The sequence below is a fragment of the Anas acuta genome, chromosome 4 (assembly GCF_963932015.1).
Source record: "Anas acuta chromosome 4, bAnaAcu1.1, whole genome shotgun sequence".
Classification (NCBI taxonomy): domain Eukaryota; kingdom Metazoa; phylum Chordata; class Aves; order Anseriformes; family Anatidae; genus Anas; species Anas acuta.
Genome location: NC_088982.1, coordinates 23,291,075 through 23,308,452, shown reverse-complemented (window position 1 = coordinate 23,308,452; position 17,378 = coordinate 23,291,075). Strand labels below are relative to the sequence as shown.

The following is a 17,378-nucleotide window of genomic DNA, read 5'->3' as shown; positions in this document are numbered from 1 at the left end:
GACAAGACATGGACCTATAAGAATGAGTGCAGGGAGGGGCCACAAAGATGATCAAGGGGCTGGAGCAGCTCTCCTAAGAAGAGCTGAGGGAGCTGGGGTTGTTCAGTCTGAAGAGAACTCTCCGGGGAGACCTTAGAGCAGCCTTCCAGTACCTAAAGGAGCCTACAGGAAAGCTGGGCAGGGGCCCTTGGTCAGGGAGTGGAGTGACAGGACAAGGAAGAATGGCTTTAAACTAAAAGAGGAGAGATTTAAATTAGATTTAAGGAAGAAATTTTATACTGTGAGGGTGGTGAGGCATTGGCACAGATTGCCCAGAGAAGCTGTGGGTGTCCCATCCCTGGAGGTGTTCAAGGCCAGGCTGGATGGGGCACTGGGCAGCTTGGTGCGGTGGGAGGTGTCCCTGCCCGTGGCAGGGGGCTGGAACCAGGTGATTTTAGGGTCCCTTCCACTGCAAACCATTCTCTGATTTTGTACTTCTTTCTGAGGTCTTCAAAAAATATTTTTTGCTGCTTACCCACCAAGGCAAGAGCATTGCCAGCCACATAAAAGCAGGACAGGAGTGGAGGCAGGCATGGAGTAGCAAAGGGAGTTACTGCATTTCTCTATCACTACACAGATGCGTTGGCAGCTGAATAAAAATAAAGTTGTTTATCAGGGGACATAAATACCACTAGCTCACGTCATGGTTTGGTCCTTCTGCTCTATTTACAGGCAAATCATTTCTTCTGTTACTAGTTAGTGTAATTATACACACCATGTTGCAATTGTGTAAGTAGCAACTAATTTGCTAAAAGCTATCTTTAGAAGCCCAGTATTTTGGATAATGATGTTTTAAACTACGTAGCATAACCTTATTTTGTCTACATCAAACAATTTATACTGACTGGTAATATTTTATAAAGAAGTAGGTGAGTTTAAGCTAAGCTCTAGTAATTGCAATTAAGTTATTAAAGAAGCAACTGCCATCCGTCTGGAGATCTGCTTTGGTGTTTGCCCTTCCAAACTCTGAGATGTGGAAACACCATCGCCCAGAGATGCAAAATCTTGCTTTACCGTAAACAACATCGTCCGGTTTTCTGCAATGTCTGTTGGCTGCACAACACTGTGTCCATAGATAAGTTGACTTTTTAGGTTCAGCGAAACCGCATCTTCTTCAAAAGACCTGACAAAGCTGTTACTCCTATGGCTTCCCTCTTGAAAATCCTTCTTAAAAGCTAAGGAACGAAGCCCAGGCTGAGAAAAGGACTTCCTCATTGGCCTCTTCTCCTCCTCTTCACCCATCAAGGGCTGGAAGACAGACCGAAATTTGCTGCCGAAAGAGAAGCCTCCAGAGTTATTGGCAGTTTCATTTTGTTGGGTCGATGAGTTAAAATCTGAGTTTTTTGTACAACTTGCATGATTAAATTTCTCAATGCATTCATCTATGAGTGCCGGGGGTGCGTTTTTGTGTGCTACAGTCACACGTCCACAGAACAGCACCTCAAACTTTTTGGCAAAAGGGTCTTCAACATCTGAGAGATTATTCTGAAACTCTTCCTGACGAGCAATTTTTCCGGCTTGTCGAATTGAGCTTATAATCTCAGGCACCTAGAAGAGGGGAAAAATAAACAAAAATTAGCATCTGGTGCTTTAAAACAAACAAGCTGCAACACTCAGAGGTGCTCCCTGCTGTTATTTTTCTTGCGTGGCTGATTTGTTTTCATTTTCTGAAAGACCAGCTGAAGTGCTCTTGTATTTCTCCAACAGACCTATGTTTTCATACGTTAAACACTGACTAGGTAAATTGCTCACTTGCTTCCCTGTCAGGAGGTCCAGCATCATCAACGTGTCATCGGAAGAGCTTTGCCAGCGCCTGGTTACGAAGCACTGCTGTGATTCATCTCACAGATGAAGGTTCTCCTGCAGCACGTGCTGCTGCCGTAGGGCCACGATTTATGGTTACAGCAGATAATTCTGCCAGCTTTTTAATTCCCCCGAATTACTTTGAGAACAAGTCAAGCTTTGTGTGTCAGTTCCCTGACAGAACAAATTTCCTCCATTGAGAATCAATAGCTTACTTCACAAGTGCTTGGCTGCAGACAGTACAAAGGGAGTAAGGGAGCAGGAGATGCTTTTCCTAGACAAGGAAATGCTCACACACCAGCTAGCGGGTTTCAAACACCCAGTACAAGGTGACAGAACAGCCCACGTGGCTCAGGAAGCATTAGCTCATCCCTGAGCCACCAGCTGATTGCACAGGCAGGCTGATGGGGAAGGCAAGGGTCATGACTTCAGGAACCTGCTCCCAGCGGTGGCACTTAGCAGCCGGAAAGCCCTGGCTCAGGCAGCTTCCTGCCTCATTGTTTTTAAATCACATACAAGAAGAATGTAAAGGATTATACCTTTAAAGTTTGTTATAGAACTTCTTTTACCTCACATAATATGTATTTACTCCACAGTCAGCCCAAAGCTCACCTCAGCTGTATTTACCTGGTACTCCTCACAGCTCTTAGTCACCTAACATGTCAGGACGAGGGCGAAGCAGACAACTTGATTCTAGCCATACTTCAAGCTGCCAATACCTTAGTATTTTCCAATAAACACATCTGACCCCGATGGAAGTGCCCAGGATCACCAGCTACAGGCAGCCACTCTCCCCAGTTACCCAAGGGTTGGAGCTGAGGTGAGGCCCAGGCCGCGCGTTTGGGATCCACCACAGATGCGCTCCTATTGAATTTGGTTTCTTCAACGGCTTTGTTATCAAACACCTTGGACTTTAGTTAGAGGCTACAACCCTCAGAATTACTTTGCAGTCAGTAAACTTCATGTCTGAAGAGACTTAGTGTGCCCATTGATGAAAACAAAGAGTATTTAATTCAAGCCTTAGCATGTGTGAGGAGAAATATGTCACTTATAAGGACCAGCTGGCTTCTAGGCCACGCTTAATGAAAACCATGGACTCCTCTGTTCTTGTTCATTCACCTAAACAACCTCACAATCTATTAATAGCTTTTTATTACCTCTGATTAGGTAACAGATATCGCTACAGAAGCAGCAAGCCACCACCTGCCTTTCCTGTGAGCGTTATGTACGTTAAAAGTTCATCCCTTCCTCAATACAGACGCGGTGCTACGATAAATAAGGGAAGAACAAAGTACATTTTCCTGTGGAACTGTTCTTGGCTTGACCAACATTTGTGCTCTCTTCACCTTCCTGTACCACCCTGGGCCCTCAGCACAGGTATCCGGAGAGCAGAGGCACCCGCGCTGCCGAGCTCCCTCAGCAAATAGCCCTGGGTGCTGACTACGTGAACATGCAATAAATAAATAAATAACAACAAAAGGAAAGAAATCTGAAACGTATAAATACAGCTTTTCTTTGAATTATCAAAATAAACTACTAGGCTCTATCCTGGCAAACGTTTATTAACCACAGCTGGGATTTTTCCAGATCAAGGAGCACAGCTACCGGTAACCACATCTCCTCCAAACCAGCAATTAATCCAAATTTAAATCGTATCAGGTTTTGCCTCTTTGATCTGCATCAAAAAGCAGCAGAGCTCAAGTTGCTACTGAATTAAGGTAATGTTGCTTGGAGTTTGGAAACAGTAATCCAAGCCTGCACAGAGTAACAAAAATGGGGAGAATAAAGCTGCTTTACAAAGAAGAAGATTGCCAGTTTGTACACTGGGGATGATAAATGGGCTAGAGGAACTCCCATTTGTGGAGAGGGACAGTTTGGGGGTACAAGCCTATCTTTACCAGCAGGAAACAGATATATACATCTGTTTTACCATATAAAAATATAAACCATATATATATATATATATATGTATAAATATAAACCATATATATATAAAAATATACATTTAAATATACAATATTAACTTAATTTATTACATATTAATAATATTTATATAAAATATGTATTTTATATGCATTTTTATATGACCCATCTATTGCAAGAGTTAGCTCAGAGCACCTATTCTTACTACCTTCCTACCTCTCTCTAGACACTTTTAAAATGCATGAAGCTAATACAAGCTTAAAACAAGCTTTGAGCGTTCCCTGTGTTTTTGCATTCCCACCTCACTACTTGTGAAGAGCTTGATGCCGACAAAGTCCCAGGCTTGACCTATGGGCATGCACAGGGACCAGAAATAGGCTCTTAAGGAATAGCCTATCTGCTGGGAGGGCAACAGAGCAAGCCAGAAGCAGGCCAGGAGGTACCTGGTGCACGCTGATGGTAGCCTTTAACAGAGGTGATGTAGGAGCTAAGGAGGGAAGGCACACTGCTGGACCCATTACTTAATAAAAAGGAAGAAACAGCGGGGTATGTGACGTTTGGGAGCAACTTTCACTGCAAGGACCACCTTGTGAAATGGGGCAGAGAGTATGATCACAGCTCTGATCTTGAGGAGAGCAGCTCTTGGCTAGCTCATGGATCTGAGCGGAAGAACTCCCTGGGATATGGCCCTGGAAAGAAATGGGATCTAGGATTGCAGGTTGATTTTCAAGGATCATCCCCTCCAAGAAAAGCCCACCTCTTCTCATGGTACTCAGAGAAAGGAAAAGAGGCAATGCACGGAATTCCACCCGAACATAAGAAAAAAAAATCTCTGTAAGGCTGGTCAGACACTGGCACAACTTACCCAGAGAGGTTGCAGAGTCTCCAGTCCTGGAGAGACTCAACCTGCCTGGACACAGCCCCGAGCAGCACATTCTAGGTGGCCCTGCTGAATAAGATGTCCCCCAGAGGTCCCCTCCTACCTCAGTGTGGTGATTGAGGTACCCACATCTCTGTAGGCATGAGTGCCTGCTGATCTAACTCACATAAGGCAGTGGGGCAAGCCTACTGCATACATATAGGATTTCCTCCTGCTGTACAAATTGTTTTCTAGAATACTTCTATTTTTGTGTTTTCTGACTTGTTTCTCCATATAAATGCATAATAAGTGGGTGAAGATTATTTCTGTAATCAAAAGAACTAAAATTATGACCCTTAAAAATATTTATGACCTAAAATTATTTATTTCCCTAAACCTATAAAAGCAAGCAGAGAACAGCATAAGCTGGACAAAACTTAAGGACAAAATTTAAACACAGAACACGACCTTCTCATCATTCTCCCTGGGCCAAACAGGACTGGTGAATTGAAGATACGATTGAAACTTAATTGAAAAAGACGCACCTATAACCACTGAAACTAAGTATACCGTTTACTTCTGCTATGATTAGAGTGCTTACTTTGCATAACGCTGAGTATTCGTGTGACTTCATCCTTGGGTAAGCAAGCCGAACACAAACCACCACCCAGAACTTCCTGATGCCTCTTGGTCTGATACCAGACTAACACAGCTACAGCTCCTGCGCCACACATGAAATCTTGAGAAAAGGCAGCTGTTTGTAAGCATGCACAGCTTTGGTGCAGCTGGAGAACATGGAACTGCTCTTTTCCCTTCCCTTCCCTGCAAGAGAAGCTTGCACTTGCAGCCAGACGTCACCCTGCAAGTTCACGTACTAACAGACAGTAAGACACCAAATGCCTTTAGCCTGTCAGATTTAAGAAAGAGTAAGAAACTATTATAATGAAAAAAGACCAGTAACAGCTGCCTTTTGGTGTAACAGACTAAAAAAAGGTTCCCTGCTTCTGTAACACGCACTAGGCACACAGGCAAAGTGTGCCACAGAAGAGGAGCCATCAAACACATCAGCTGGTAAGGACTCAGGGCAAAAAAAGTGGGATTTTTCAAATGTGGCAAAGTCCTCATAACTACAGAGGTACCAGTGCCTCCAAAATGCTTCGGGTCAGTGAAGGACTCAAACACAGGCTTAACTGTTTCAAGGGAGTAAGTGGTTTTGTTTAAAATAAAGACCTGTGCTGTCAGGAACTGACTTTATGTAATGAGCTACGTAAACTCTTGCAGACCAAAAATCACTAGGATAAGATCTTGAGTTGATCTGGTAAGATCTGATCTGATAAGATCTGGAGTTGAACCTCAGAAGATAGCACAGTGGCTGGAATAGATCTTTAACAACCTTTCACAAAGCTCTTGAAACGAGTAAAGGTTATATTTTCCTTAAGCAAGCTTTGCCTGCCTACTCAAGCATCCCAGGACAAACTATCTGAATTATTTTAAGGGTATTTACTTGCCTGCTCTTCTGTCCACTGCAAGCTCAATAAAATATGTCAAGAAGTCTAACACATTGTTTGCTGTTATTGCCATTCCTTCTCTGGAATGGCAGGGAGTCCTGCTACAAGAGAAGCACAGTCCATGGCTAAATATGTTTGGAGAAGCCAGCCGGTTGTATCAGGACCTATAGCAATGCTTGTCACCAGTACAGCGTTTATTAGCATGGAATACTTTGTGAAATGGAGGAACTGAAGAAAGCAAAATCATTTCTGAGACACATAATATGTACAAAACGATGATATAACAAAGTATTTCTTTGCATTTTTAAAAGACCACGTGGAATCCTTGATTTGAGAAGCGATGTTTACCGAAAAACAGCAGGTCTGTTTTCAGCACACTTCAGCAAAACAACTGGGCAGTAATAAAACAGATTGACATTTCCAACCTGACCACTCCCTGAACCCACACGAGTGGGCAGCAAACCTTTTTTTGAAGTTTTTTTCCATTCAAGGGATATAAAGCTTAGCATTTTTATATCTAATGCATTTAAATCTCTAGATTTCATTGGAATGATTTCAAAAACAAGCTGAGACTGCACAGGAGAAGAATCACAAAGAAATTTAATTTGGAAGCAACCTGTGTAGGTACATCCACCCTACACACAAAGCAGGGTGAGCTTTCAAGTTAGATCCAACCTCAGACCTGATCAGATGGCTCAGGGTCACACCCAGTTCCACACAGCTCCACCAGCACAGACCCCACAGCCTCCTGTTCCCAAAGGGAAACAAATCGACTGCTTCCAGAAGGACGTCAAGACACAACCAGCTGAGATTTCCTTCGTGAGAAGCCTTGCCTGCTAGCTTACCTAAGAAACGAACTAAATACATACAGCACAAAGCCAGTTTTTAATCTCTCCCTGAAAGAGAACGAAAGGATGTCTTCAAAGCAACAGAATTTCCCTGCAGTTCTACATCAGTATAAATTAAAGGTAGAAAAGAGTAACAATCTTTTCAAGTTCACTTCCATTTCAGTGGAAAACCTTTTGTATTCTGGTCTTACCTTAAGCGTAGTCACAGGGTTTTCTTTTATTATCTTGCCTGGAAACTGCTCTACAGCCTCCTAGACCTCACTGACTTTCTCCAGTCATTAATTGCAATTCTCATTTTCCAAATTTTCAGCCCTTGATTCCTAATCAACAGGTCTTTCAACGGTATTTTAATTACTAGTGTTCTTCCTGTGCTACTTGTTGACTTTCACTCCTCCCATGGAATTCTTTCTAAACCAAAATTTAATTCAGAAAGGGAGGTGGAAAGTTTACAGCTCCTCCGTTCCCTGGATGACAGTAATGCTTTCCAAGCTCCCATCCATTTGTTTTTCTGTGCGTAACGAATGCACCACACTTCAAGTCAAAGTAAGAGAGCCACTGGTACGAGTCTAAGCACTTGAGGTTGGTGGGTGCATGGAGAGGCAGCTCACCTTTGCTCCATCACTTCACAACTCAATGTGTACGACCCAACGCTTTGCTGCTGTGCCCACACTGCTCAGCTTTTGGTGGTGGCGAAATTTTAATTTATTCCAGCAGCTTTACCATCCAGGTGTGTTGGTCTATCTCACAGTCCTACTACCCACCACCACCAAAGCTGCATGGGTTCAAAGCAGAAGAGAAAACAAATAATAATAATAATAATAGGCAGCATCATTTCTCTTTGTAGTACCTAACATGCATTAGGTGTCCCACGTAGCCAGACAACTTGGTGATATCTTGAAAGTGAACAAGGTGGAGCACGAAAATCTGAATGGCTGAATAATATCACCCCAGGCCTAGGAAAGGAGAAGTGATCATACTGCAGGTCTGCTTGCATGTGCAGTTTGCTTTGTTAGGGTTCACATGGGCACTCTTCAGAGAATGGGGTAAGTGAGGGTGATGGGGCTGAGACTCCAGTTCTGCAGGGACGTGCAGGACGCTGATGACCAAGAGTGCATTCACATTCCAAGGATGTCCTGTGTGCGGTCACCTGTGTGAATCCAGTTCTTTTTGACTTGGAGCCTGGTGGCCGAGTGGCACTCGCAGCACCCTCTGAAGGGAACGATAGCTCCAGGTACGCCGTGCATGCTGTTAGTTTACATGTGATCATAAAAAGTCAAAGGAGACCACACTTTCCACAAGTCACAAACCTGCTGAGTACTGCAGGCTGATGCTCCAAGTACAGTACACTGCTCCCACACCACCACGCTCCTTTGCTACAGACAAAAAGCTTGAGAAACTTCCTCACGAATCCTCAGACCAAAGCAAAAAGTTTAATCTGTTCCAAAGTAATGTGAGTTGGAAAACACTCCTTGCAACTTACACAGGCACAAAAAGATCTGTCCTTTTTTTTTAAAAAAAAAAAAACAAACCAACAATATTTGCAGAAAGCTTTTATAAATTAATGCAAACAAGCTCAGAAATAGAACATAATTGTACTTGATGTTCCAGCGAAGCTGGGCTATTCTATTTTGCGGTGGTGTTTCCTCCCCAGGAGAGATGCCTCATGCTGCTGACACACTTTGATGTTTTATTTACATGCTTTCAAGACATACCTTCCCTGAAGCCCCAAATACGACAAAACCCAGCAACTTGCCACAAACGAGCCACCGTCTCCCAGACTAGTGCTTATTTTTGGGACCCTTCCCCAGGAAAAAGCATGATCAAAAATAAACTGCAGCTGATGGAACGCCCCTGTGGGGCTTCAGCGCAGCTCTGAACGCAGAGCCTGGCTCTGAAGGAGGCATTCCTGCAAAATCTGCCTCCACAGAAGCCTGGTGGTATACTATACTTCATACCTGGAGGGCTTATGACATGGTAGTAACTCTTCCCCAGCCCCTCTCTCTGCTTGCAGTCCAAACCATTTCTTTTCGTCTTGTACAGCTCCATCCCCCCTCCGTTCAATACCACAACCTTTAAGCAACAAACGTGAAATGAAGCAAGTCAACAGGTATCTCAAGCGGCAGGTGAACATCTTCATAGTGTTTCCTTCTCCATCGTTTGTTTCAAAGTTCTCCTTCCGTGCAGTTTTAAGAATTAAAATGGCACTTGAAGACATAACAATGATTACTGGGCATACGTGAAGGATTCCTGGCTCACATGTTACGAGGTGACTGCTTAATGTGGAGGCAGTAACAGTTGCAAAGTAATAGCCAGGAACCTCTGTGCTCATTCATTATGAACAGATATTAAATCCCTTTTTGCTCTTTGGTATTGCAAGCAGCTCCTTTTACAGGGCTGAGACAGGCCCAGGGCAGAGCTGGAGGCTAAGGGAAGGGAACAAGAGGAATCCTGTGCTTACATGGGTATAAATGGAAAGAGACAGCAATGACATTTGAAAGCTTTCGGGACAGGTTTTGTTGTTGGGGTGTTCTGTTTTGGTTTTTAAACTGAAAGGCAACAAGAGCATTTAGAACAGGAAATGAGTTACTAAGAACATTTTGGGAACAAAAAAATATCAGATTATATTCCAGTTTCATAATAGAAGACAGGTCCTCTCCCCACCTCCTTTGCTCTCAAAACTTTTATCACGGTTTACATAGGGACAACTGGCAAAACAGGAGCTAGCAAAACAAATTTCAGATGATAAAAAGCCTCAAATTGTTCTGTCTTTCTGTTTAAAAGCAATATCCAACTCCAAACAAGAAGGGAAGGAAACTCAAGTTGTGATGTGTGCCCTCATTACAACTGAGGTTAGTTCTGATACAACCATTTCAGATAGCTGATCCAAGTGAGTGTCAAAAATCCACCTCCTGTGGATTTTTCTTTTGAAATTGTCACTGGGGAGGGAAAAAGGAAAGCCTATGAGTGCCTTTGACTGACCTGGTGTAAGTCAGCTCTACCTGCAACAGAGCACAACACTTCTCCCTTACTCTGAGAGCACAGGAAGACCTCCTGAGGGATGAGACAGCCCCATGGCCTTTCTCCTTAGAACTACATGGGGTGTTTTTTGTGGGGAGAATCTTACTTGGACATTAAACTTATGGAGGTCCCAAGGGAACTAGAGTACAGAAAGCACGTAGCTTTTTTTCCAGCACTCTGCCTGCCTGGTATGTTTAACAGGCAAGTGAACCCGTTTGCTCTTGGAGGAGCAAGGATCTGCAGCTGTGTCACGTGGTAACAGATCTCACCTGCCTCAGGTCAACTTACAGATGGACAGGACTGGAATGTAACAGTTAAACTTCCCACAAACATCCCATTTCACAGAAGTTAATACCTTGAAAAGCACCCAACTTCCAGCTGGGGAAAGCAGAATTTAGATCACCTTCTCATGTGACAATGTAGTGACATCTGAAGACAAGTTACAGACATTACCAGAACTGGTCATCTAACTGTGTAGTTCCAAAAATCCACACGTGTAGTTGATACTAGCTGATAATATTCATTTTTTCTAAAATACATTATTATTTGGGGTGAATTAGAGTGTATTTGTTTACAAAAATTAACTTCATTTGAGAATATGAACTGAAACTAGGTGTTTGCCAGCCTTTGTTTCCTTCCTAGGTGGTTGTCTTTGGAAAAGCAAGATACTCCGCTGAACTAACAGAGGCTGATCTGAAGATTAAAGTTAATGCTACCAGGCATTCCTAAGGCACAGTGCATTTGGTGTAATGGAAGAGGAGGAAGAACAATACAAACGTACACCTGAGTGTAACCCACAACTGATATTAAGACCCTTACTATTTAGAGGACAGAAAAGTTGTTAACAACCTGCAGAATTAAGCCATACTTTGATTTTTGAAGCAAACAACTCAAAAAAAGCTCACTCACCTCCCATTATTCATTAAAGGCTATTTAAACTAAAACATTTATTATGTAATTTGAATGAAAATCATTTTTTATATTTTTTTAGGGGAGGTGGGGAGGAAACTTAGCTGCAACAGGATAGGCCATGGTTCTTACTCTCCTGGAAATAGATTCTAACCTGTTATCAAGGACACTCCAAAGCACATTGCTGCCCAACATCGCATTGATAGCTTCCTGTAACTGCAGAATGTCCTTAGGAAAGTAATGGGAAGAGCAAACTGTTTACTCAAGGTCCCCTCCATTAAGATATAGCCAGATCACATTAGGGACATTTGCCAGTTTTTCCTCCCAAGAGTCAAGGATCATTGTCCTAAAAAGCAAGTGCTTCCAACTCCTGCTGATAAAAGACAAATGAGAGCCTGCTTCTTCCCTCCTGTTAAAATTTTAAGACAGCTGCATCTTTTAAAGTTGGTGAAAACTTTTCTGTAACCTGTTCTGTCTCACATCCAGATTTGACAAAAATCTGGGAAAAAAAAGTTTGGAAAAAGGTGTCATTGTAGAGTACTGGATCCATAAACCCTTACTTGAAGTACCTTTGAAAGTCACTGTAAGAAGCCTATTATGTCCACATCAAGTATGTAAGGATGCTAGAAAAGTGAAGCAAGGAAAAAAAAGAGAATGGATACTAGATGTCTGAAGAAGATATTTAACGATGTATTCCGAAGAAGATGATCAGTGTGGAAAATGTGCTGTTTATAGTTACAGACTGTCTGCAAGACAGCATTTCACTGCCAATGCCGTCATGGGTCATAGGAACATAGCTAAAACCAAGCATCCCAAGTCTGGCAGACCACCCCACACCACACTACTTCACGTCTGCTATCACTTGCCTGTGCTTCTGGTGGTTAATCAGGCCTCGTTTCTTCATCTAGAGGCTGGCATCCCCACTGCCTGGTCTCTTTTAACTGCTACAGGGCAGCCAAGCCTGCTCCCTGTGTTGACAGCCAGAAGTGAATTTGCATGACCCAAGACAAAACACAGATGTCACTGTCCTTTTTAGATAAAGCTGCACATTCAGTCCTGCACGGACAAGAGTTGCCAAAACAGGGATAAAAGGCACCACCAGGGCAAATGCAGCTAAGGGATCACTCCTGAAAGCTACCCCAAGGACAAGCCAAGGTGTCTCCCTACAAAAGAAACCAGAGGCAATTTTAGCAATACTTCCAGCTCATGAAATGGTTCTCCCTGCTGCCTAGAACTCCAACAAGAACATCGATGCCCCATACCAAACTCATTACAGCCCTACAAGGACAGAGCTCTAGACCTGCAGCCTGTGCCAACAACTTTCTTTCAATCACCTCAATTCAGCACTCATCTAGGAAGGCTCCAGTAATTGAAGAGTAACAGCTGAAATCCATCCTCCTGTTCTTTCTCCACTAGCCATTACACAGTATCATCAACAATCCTCTAAAGCTGCTGTTAGGTCATTTACCTGCCATCATCTGGTCTCTTCAGATAGCTGCCCTAACAACACGGAACCAGCATCCAGTCCTACATGATGCCTGACAGGAGTTTGGAACCCCTAATTATGCAATAAACAAACAGCAAGAGAAGAAATTCAGGTAAATCTGTTACTTTGAGTCTTCTTGTTTCTATGTAAGAAAGCAATGCAGGAAAAACAAACAAACAAACAAAAAAAAGCACACAGTGTGGAAAAGACACACCACAGCACCCAGCTGATTTGTTTGAAAATGGAAGATTGATTCTCAAGATATCTGCTAAAATGTTAATGATGCTCTTCCATCACCGTAGTCAGGGCAAGCTCACTGCCCTGATGGGAAGCGAGATAACCAGCAGTCACCACACAGACCGAGCCACGGAGCCTTTCCAAACCAAGTGTCCACACGATAGGGCAAGATAGGGGAGAACCCTAATCAATAGAAAGATGTACTGATAAGAGTGTAAACAAAGATGTTCAACAATATACACTGGCCCATCATCGTAAGCATTTCTGGCGCTCCTGCTACTTATCTGCATTAGTGTTGTATAAATACCAAATCTGATCTACATCATACCTTATTGAGCCACAAACTGTAACGATGCACACAAATGCAGATCCTCTTCTCTTTTCAGGGTTATGAGACAGCTATTTTAAACCTACCCTGTTTCTTCCAAGAGTAAATTTTCCATTATTCCTTTTTTGTTCATATTCCCCTCTTCACCACAAGTTACAGCTGGGTTCCCCATTATGAAATGGTAAGGCAGGTGGACAACCACAAGGACTGAACTTCAGCTAAGCTGGACAACTCGCCGGTTACACCCCTTTCACAGCGAGGGAATTCTGACCTTCACGGTATTTCCAAAGTATTCTATATTTAAATCCTTACTCACAGAGGAAATCCAAAAGGGAGTGGTGAGTATTCAACATTTCTAAAACAGACGTCACAGACGTAGAGGGTCCCCACAAAAAGTTGGAGGGAGCGCAAGGGCAGTGCTCTGTGAGAACAGCTGAAGGAAAGCAGTAAGGGAAAGAAGACAAGATTTTAAGGAAAGCCTTTGTGTCTGTATCTCCTTCCCCCAAGCATGATGTCAGCACTGGGGACTGCTGGTATTTCAGCCCCACCTAACACACATGTGGACTGGGCTCTTCTGAATTGATTCTTTTAAACATATGTGGTGTTTTTAAAGATTCAATAATGCTTTCAAACTGACAAAATGCTGCCTGAATTCTAACAGCCCACAATAAATAGTTTTGTATATGATTCTGTGATTCACACACTAAATGTAGTATGAGCTCCCTAAACTGTGTTTTCAAATAAAAACGTTTCTGAAGTCCACACAAGTCAGCCTCCCCCAGCTATACAGCAAGTGGAAATGTCAGTCGCTTCCACAGGATGCTAAATCTGACAGGCTGTGTTCCAGTGGGATTTATCCTCATTCCAAAATTCCAGCATGGATTTTTGGTTCAGGGTCTGGGTAACTACCGACAGAGTTTTAAAGACAGGCTCCTTGCACATCGTCACCTAAAACTCCAAAGCATTTCTACCAAATCTCCTTTTCCATGGCTTGCCTGTGGGGAGATTGGAAGCTATAAAAAAAAAAAAAAAAAAAGTCTGAAGAAACAAAACCAGCATGAAACATTTAGAGAAAAGTGCTAGCCATCCAAATTTCCATGACAACAGCTTGAGTGAGCTCACCTCATTGGTACTATAGCACCAGGCCAAGGGTCCTGTAAATGCAGAGAGGCAACTGTTATTGGATCTAGTAAGAGTAAGACATCTGGTTACAGAGCTCCTGGAAATAAACACACACACACAAAAAAAGGGGGGGAGGAGAGGGAATACTGCTTCATTTAGCTCATCTTTCCCATTTTCAGTAGTTGGGAATGTGCCTGGGTAACTAACTATGTCTGCTCTCCCCAGACCTGCAGTTTCTCAGGATATCTGTACCTGAAAATCCTGTTTGGTTACTGCATATCAAAGATCCCCCCTGGAAAAAAAAAATCCTGTGATGATGCTGTAAAAGACAGTAAGAAAAGCATTCCCATGTCCACAGCCAGCAACTTTTACACTGGGGAGAAGCTTCCAGGTATTTCAGCCGAGATTTGTGTAATTTTTTATATATTTTTTTGAACGGCACCATCAACGCACACAGGCTCATATGCACGTTGCCCTGAGGACGGAAGGAGATGCACACTTTTACAGTCTCTCTCCACAGTGCTCTACTTTGTGGCAGACTAAAAAAGTAGCCTAAAACCCAGAAACTCTGGACAACTTCTTCAGGCCTGAGATTCTCATGCAGCAGCAGTCAGAAGGTCAACAAGCCACCAACCCAAATACCTGATGGGCCCCATTCCTCGCATCCATACCGGCTACTGGAAAGCCAATGCAAACTGGAACTCTGCGAGCTGGTCTCTGCACAAAGTGGTGTTTTGCCCAACTTTTGCCTTACGGATATTTCTGTTTGGGGAACCCAGAGCCAAACTGCTGCTTTCACGTTCTCAGAAACACTTCTACTGCACACAGGAGACTGTTTCATTATATCAGCCTTCCAAAAAAGCAGGCTATGATTTCAGGCAGTGTTTTAGATCATCACATGTAAACCAAAGGTAAACTGCCATATTATATATACATATATAAAACCCCCAAACTGAGCTGTACTCTCTGTCTCTGATGGGACCAGGAACCCTCCCTGATCCTGCAGGACCTACTGGTATCTTTCTATTGGTTTGGCCCAAAACATGTTTACCACGTGAAGACAGCTAATAGCACTGATTGCAGGAGAGCTTTTCAGCACAAAAGCAAACAGCTTTCAATTGGAGTCTAAAAGTTCTGGTCTGAATTGCAGAGGGCAGGACCTGTGTAAAACAGCAAACTAAGCAGCCTCGTCAGCCTTGGCTTATTAATAAATCTGGAGGTCGACGTGAACCTGAAAGTAGATGCTCATAAGAAATTAATTCAGAAAAGCATAAATGATTCAGTAGAAAAGCCTTTGTGAGCTGAAATCTACATGATGGGGAATTTCACTCGAGAGACCTGCTCCTTCCTAAGCTCCCTTCGAGCACCTTACAGAGGCAGAGGACGCTGCCACACAGCATCGTACAGCCCCACGGAAGCAGTGTGAGCCTGCCTGTGTCCTGCACTTCTCCCAGGGAACCCGGGACGTGTAAGTGAGGTGGGTCTAATCTGGACCGTGTCCAAAGAAAGCAATGGAAGGAGGGAGAACAGAAGCAGAGCAGCCCCAGAGAGCTGTGTAAGTGCTGAGTAAGGGAGCGGTGTGACCGCGGGACCCACTTCATTGGGATGCTGAGCGCGTGCTCCTCAGTCATCGCCGAGACCCGCGGGCAAGGCGGGGAGTGACTGGCATACAGAATGCCAGCGAGGATCAGCGCTTATCCCAATGCTGGCAATCGGTGACAACATTTCCCCCCCTCCAAAAAAAACCTGACCTGGAGAAATACACCAAGCAGCAGTCCTGCAGTCTCTGGCAGGGGCACTGCATGAACTCAGGCATGGAAACGCAGCTCCTGCAGAAATCTCAAGTTTCTCTTTTCTGTGTTGCAGGCATCTGGCATGGGAGACAAGCAAGGGTCTGTCCCCCTGGCTCTACTCACCATGTTAAAGGTTTCTTCTGGAAGAGAAACTGCAGCATCTGAGCATTCCTTCCCCACTCATCCCCTAATCTTCCTTGACACTAATTCACAATTAACTCCCTGATTTTTGATTCAGCATGCAAGTCTCTGAATTTATTTAGAAACAGGGTTATGGGGGTAACTGCACTAGCACAAACAAGGGTGTACATCAAAGGATACAAGCACTGTTGATTCACCTCCCCAACTAATTTACCATTTTACAAGTAAGATGGACTTAAAACTAAGGCTTAATAAACTTCAAAGTTTACCAAGCCTTAGGTAGTGTTAAAATGACCAGTTATCAGGGCTCCTTATTAGACCAAATCCTGATCCATTTGGCTAAAACACAAACCATTCACTGAGGGATTAAAGATGCCCACGAGTCCTCGACTTGACTAGAAGCAGTGGGGAATAAAGGAAAGACAAGTGAGTACAGTTACAACAAAACACACCCACGTGCAAGTAGGATGTACCCTGAAACAGTCCAGGAAAAGAGACAAGATAGGCCCTTCAGAATAAAAAGGAAAAAAGGAAGGGGAGGGATTTCTTGCGCTTCCTGATTTTCAGTCTGTCATTCCTTCTCATTCTCTTCCAGAAGGCAAATGAACTGCATTTGCAGCTTCTGACCTAAGCTAAGTAGATGGTTACCCCCACACATTCCTCTCCAGAGGTCTATTAGGCACTCAGTTATTTAGAAAGTTATAGGGAAAAAAAAAAAGGCAAAACATGAGCAAAACCACTTCTACCACTGCCTATTGAATTATATTAGGATGCGAAGAAAAATTAGTGGCATTTCTAGTCTTATCATCTTACTTAAGTAATGATAGCCAGGTATGCATGCACTGCTGCCCTAAGTAGTATACAAGTTTTCTTTCTTAACGCTCTATGAGCTTCCTACACTGAATAAAGATCACCGGTGATTCTGCCTCAGCAGTCCTTGAGAAAACCACTTCTTGCTTTGCTATAGGGAATTTGAGAGGACCTGTTGTGAACACTCCAGAACCCATTCTTTGGCACAGAAGAAGTCCAAGCGATCAGCTTCTCAGTGCAAGGTGCAAGATTAGCCAAACCAGACGGAGACAGCAGCATGGCAAACCCACCCTGCAATGCCTGCGTGCTTTTTTTGCTGGCCTGGTACATTCTCGAAAGTATTTTGGGCTGCAGTGATGCCCTGCTGCACCCCATTCCCTCCCGGGGATGGTGGGAGACCTGCCGTCCTGCAGGCTGGAAGGGGATGGGGCTGTGGAGACAGCCGACAGGGGTTGATCGATCCGCACCACCAAAATCGTTGTAGAAAAAAACTCAATTTAGATCACATAACCTTGCTTTGCATTTTATATTAGCTTACTTCACTTTACCTTGTT

At 43.5% G+C, this 17,378-nt stretch overlaps 1 protein-coding gene across 10 annotated transcripts in view; it reads right to left on the bottom strand.

Moving 5' to 3' along the window:
* Positions 1-17,378, bottom strand: part of TBC1D1 (TBC1 domain family member 1) — a 110,586-nt gene that overhangs the window by 60,011 nt on the left and 33,197 nt on the right. For all 10 annotated transcript variants that reach the window (XM_068680096.1, XM_068680100.1, XM_068680101.1 and 7 more), the window contains one exon: positions 1,054-1,587. In XM_068680096.1, coding sequence (XP_068536197.1) covers positions 1,054-1,587 — 534 coding nt within the window. The remainder of the gene's footprint in view (positions 1-1,053; positions 1,588-17,378) is intronic.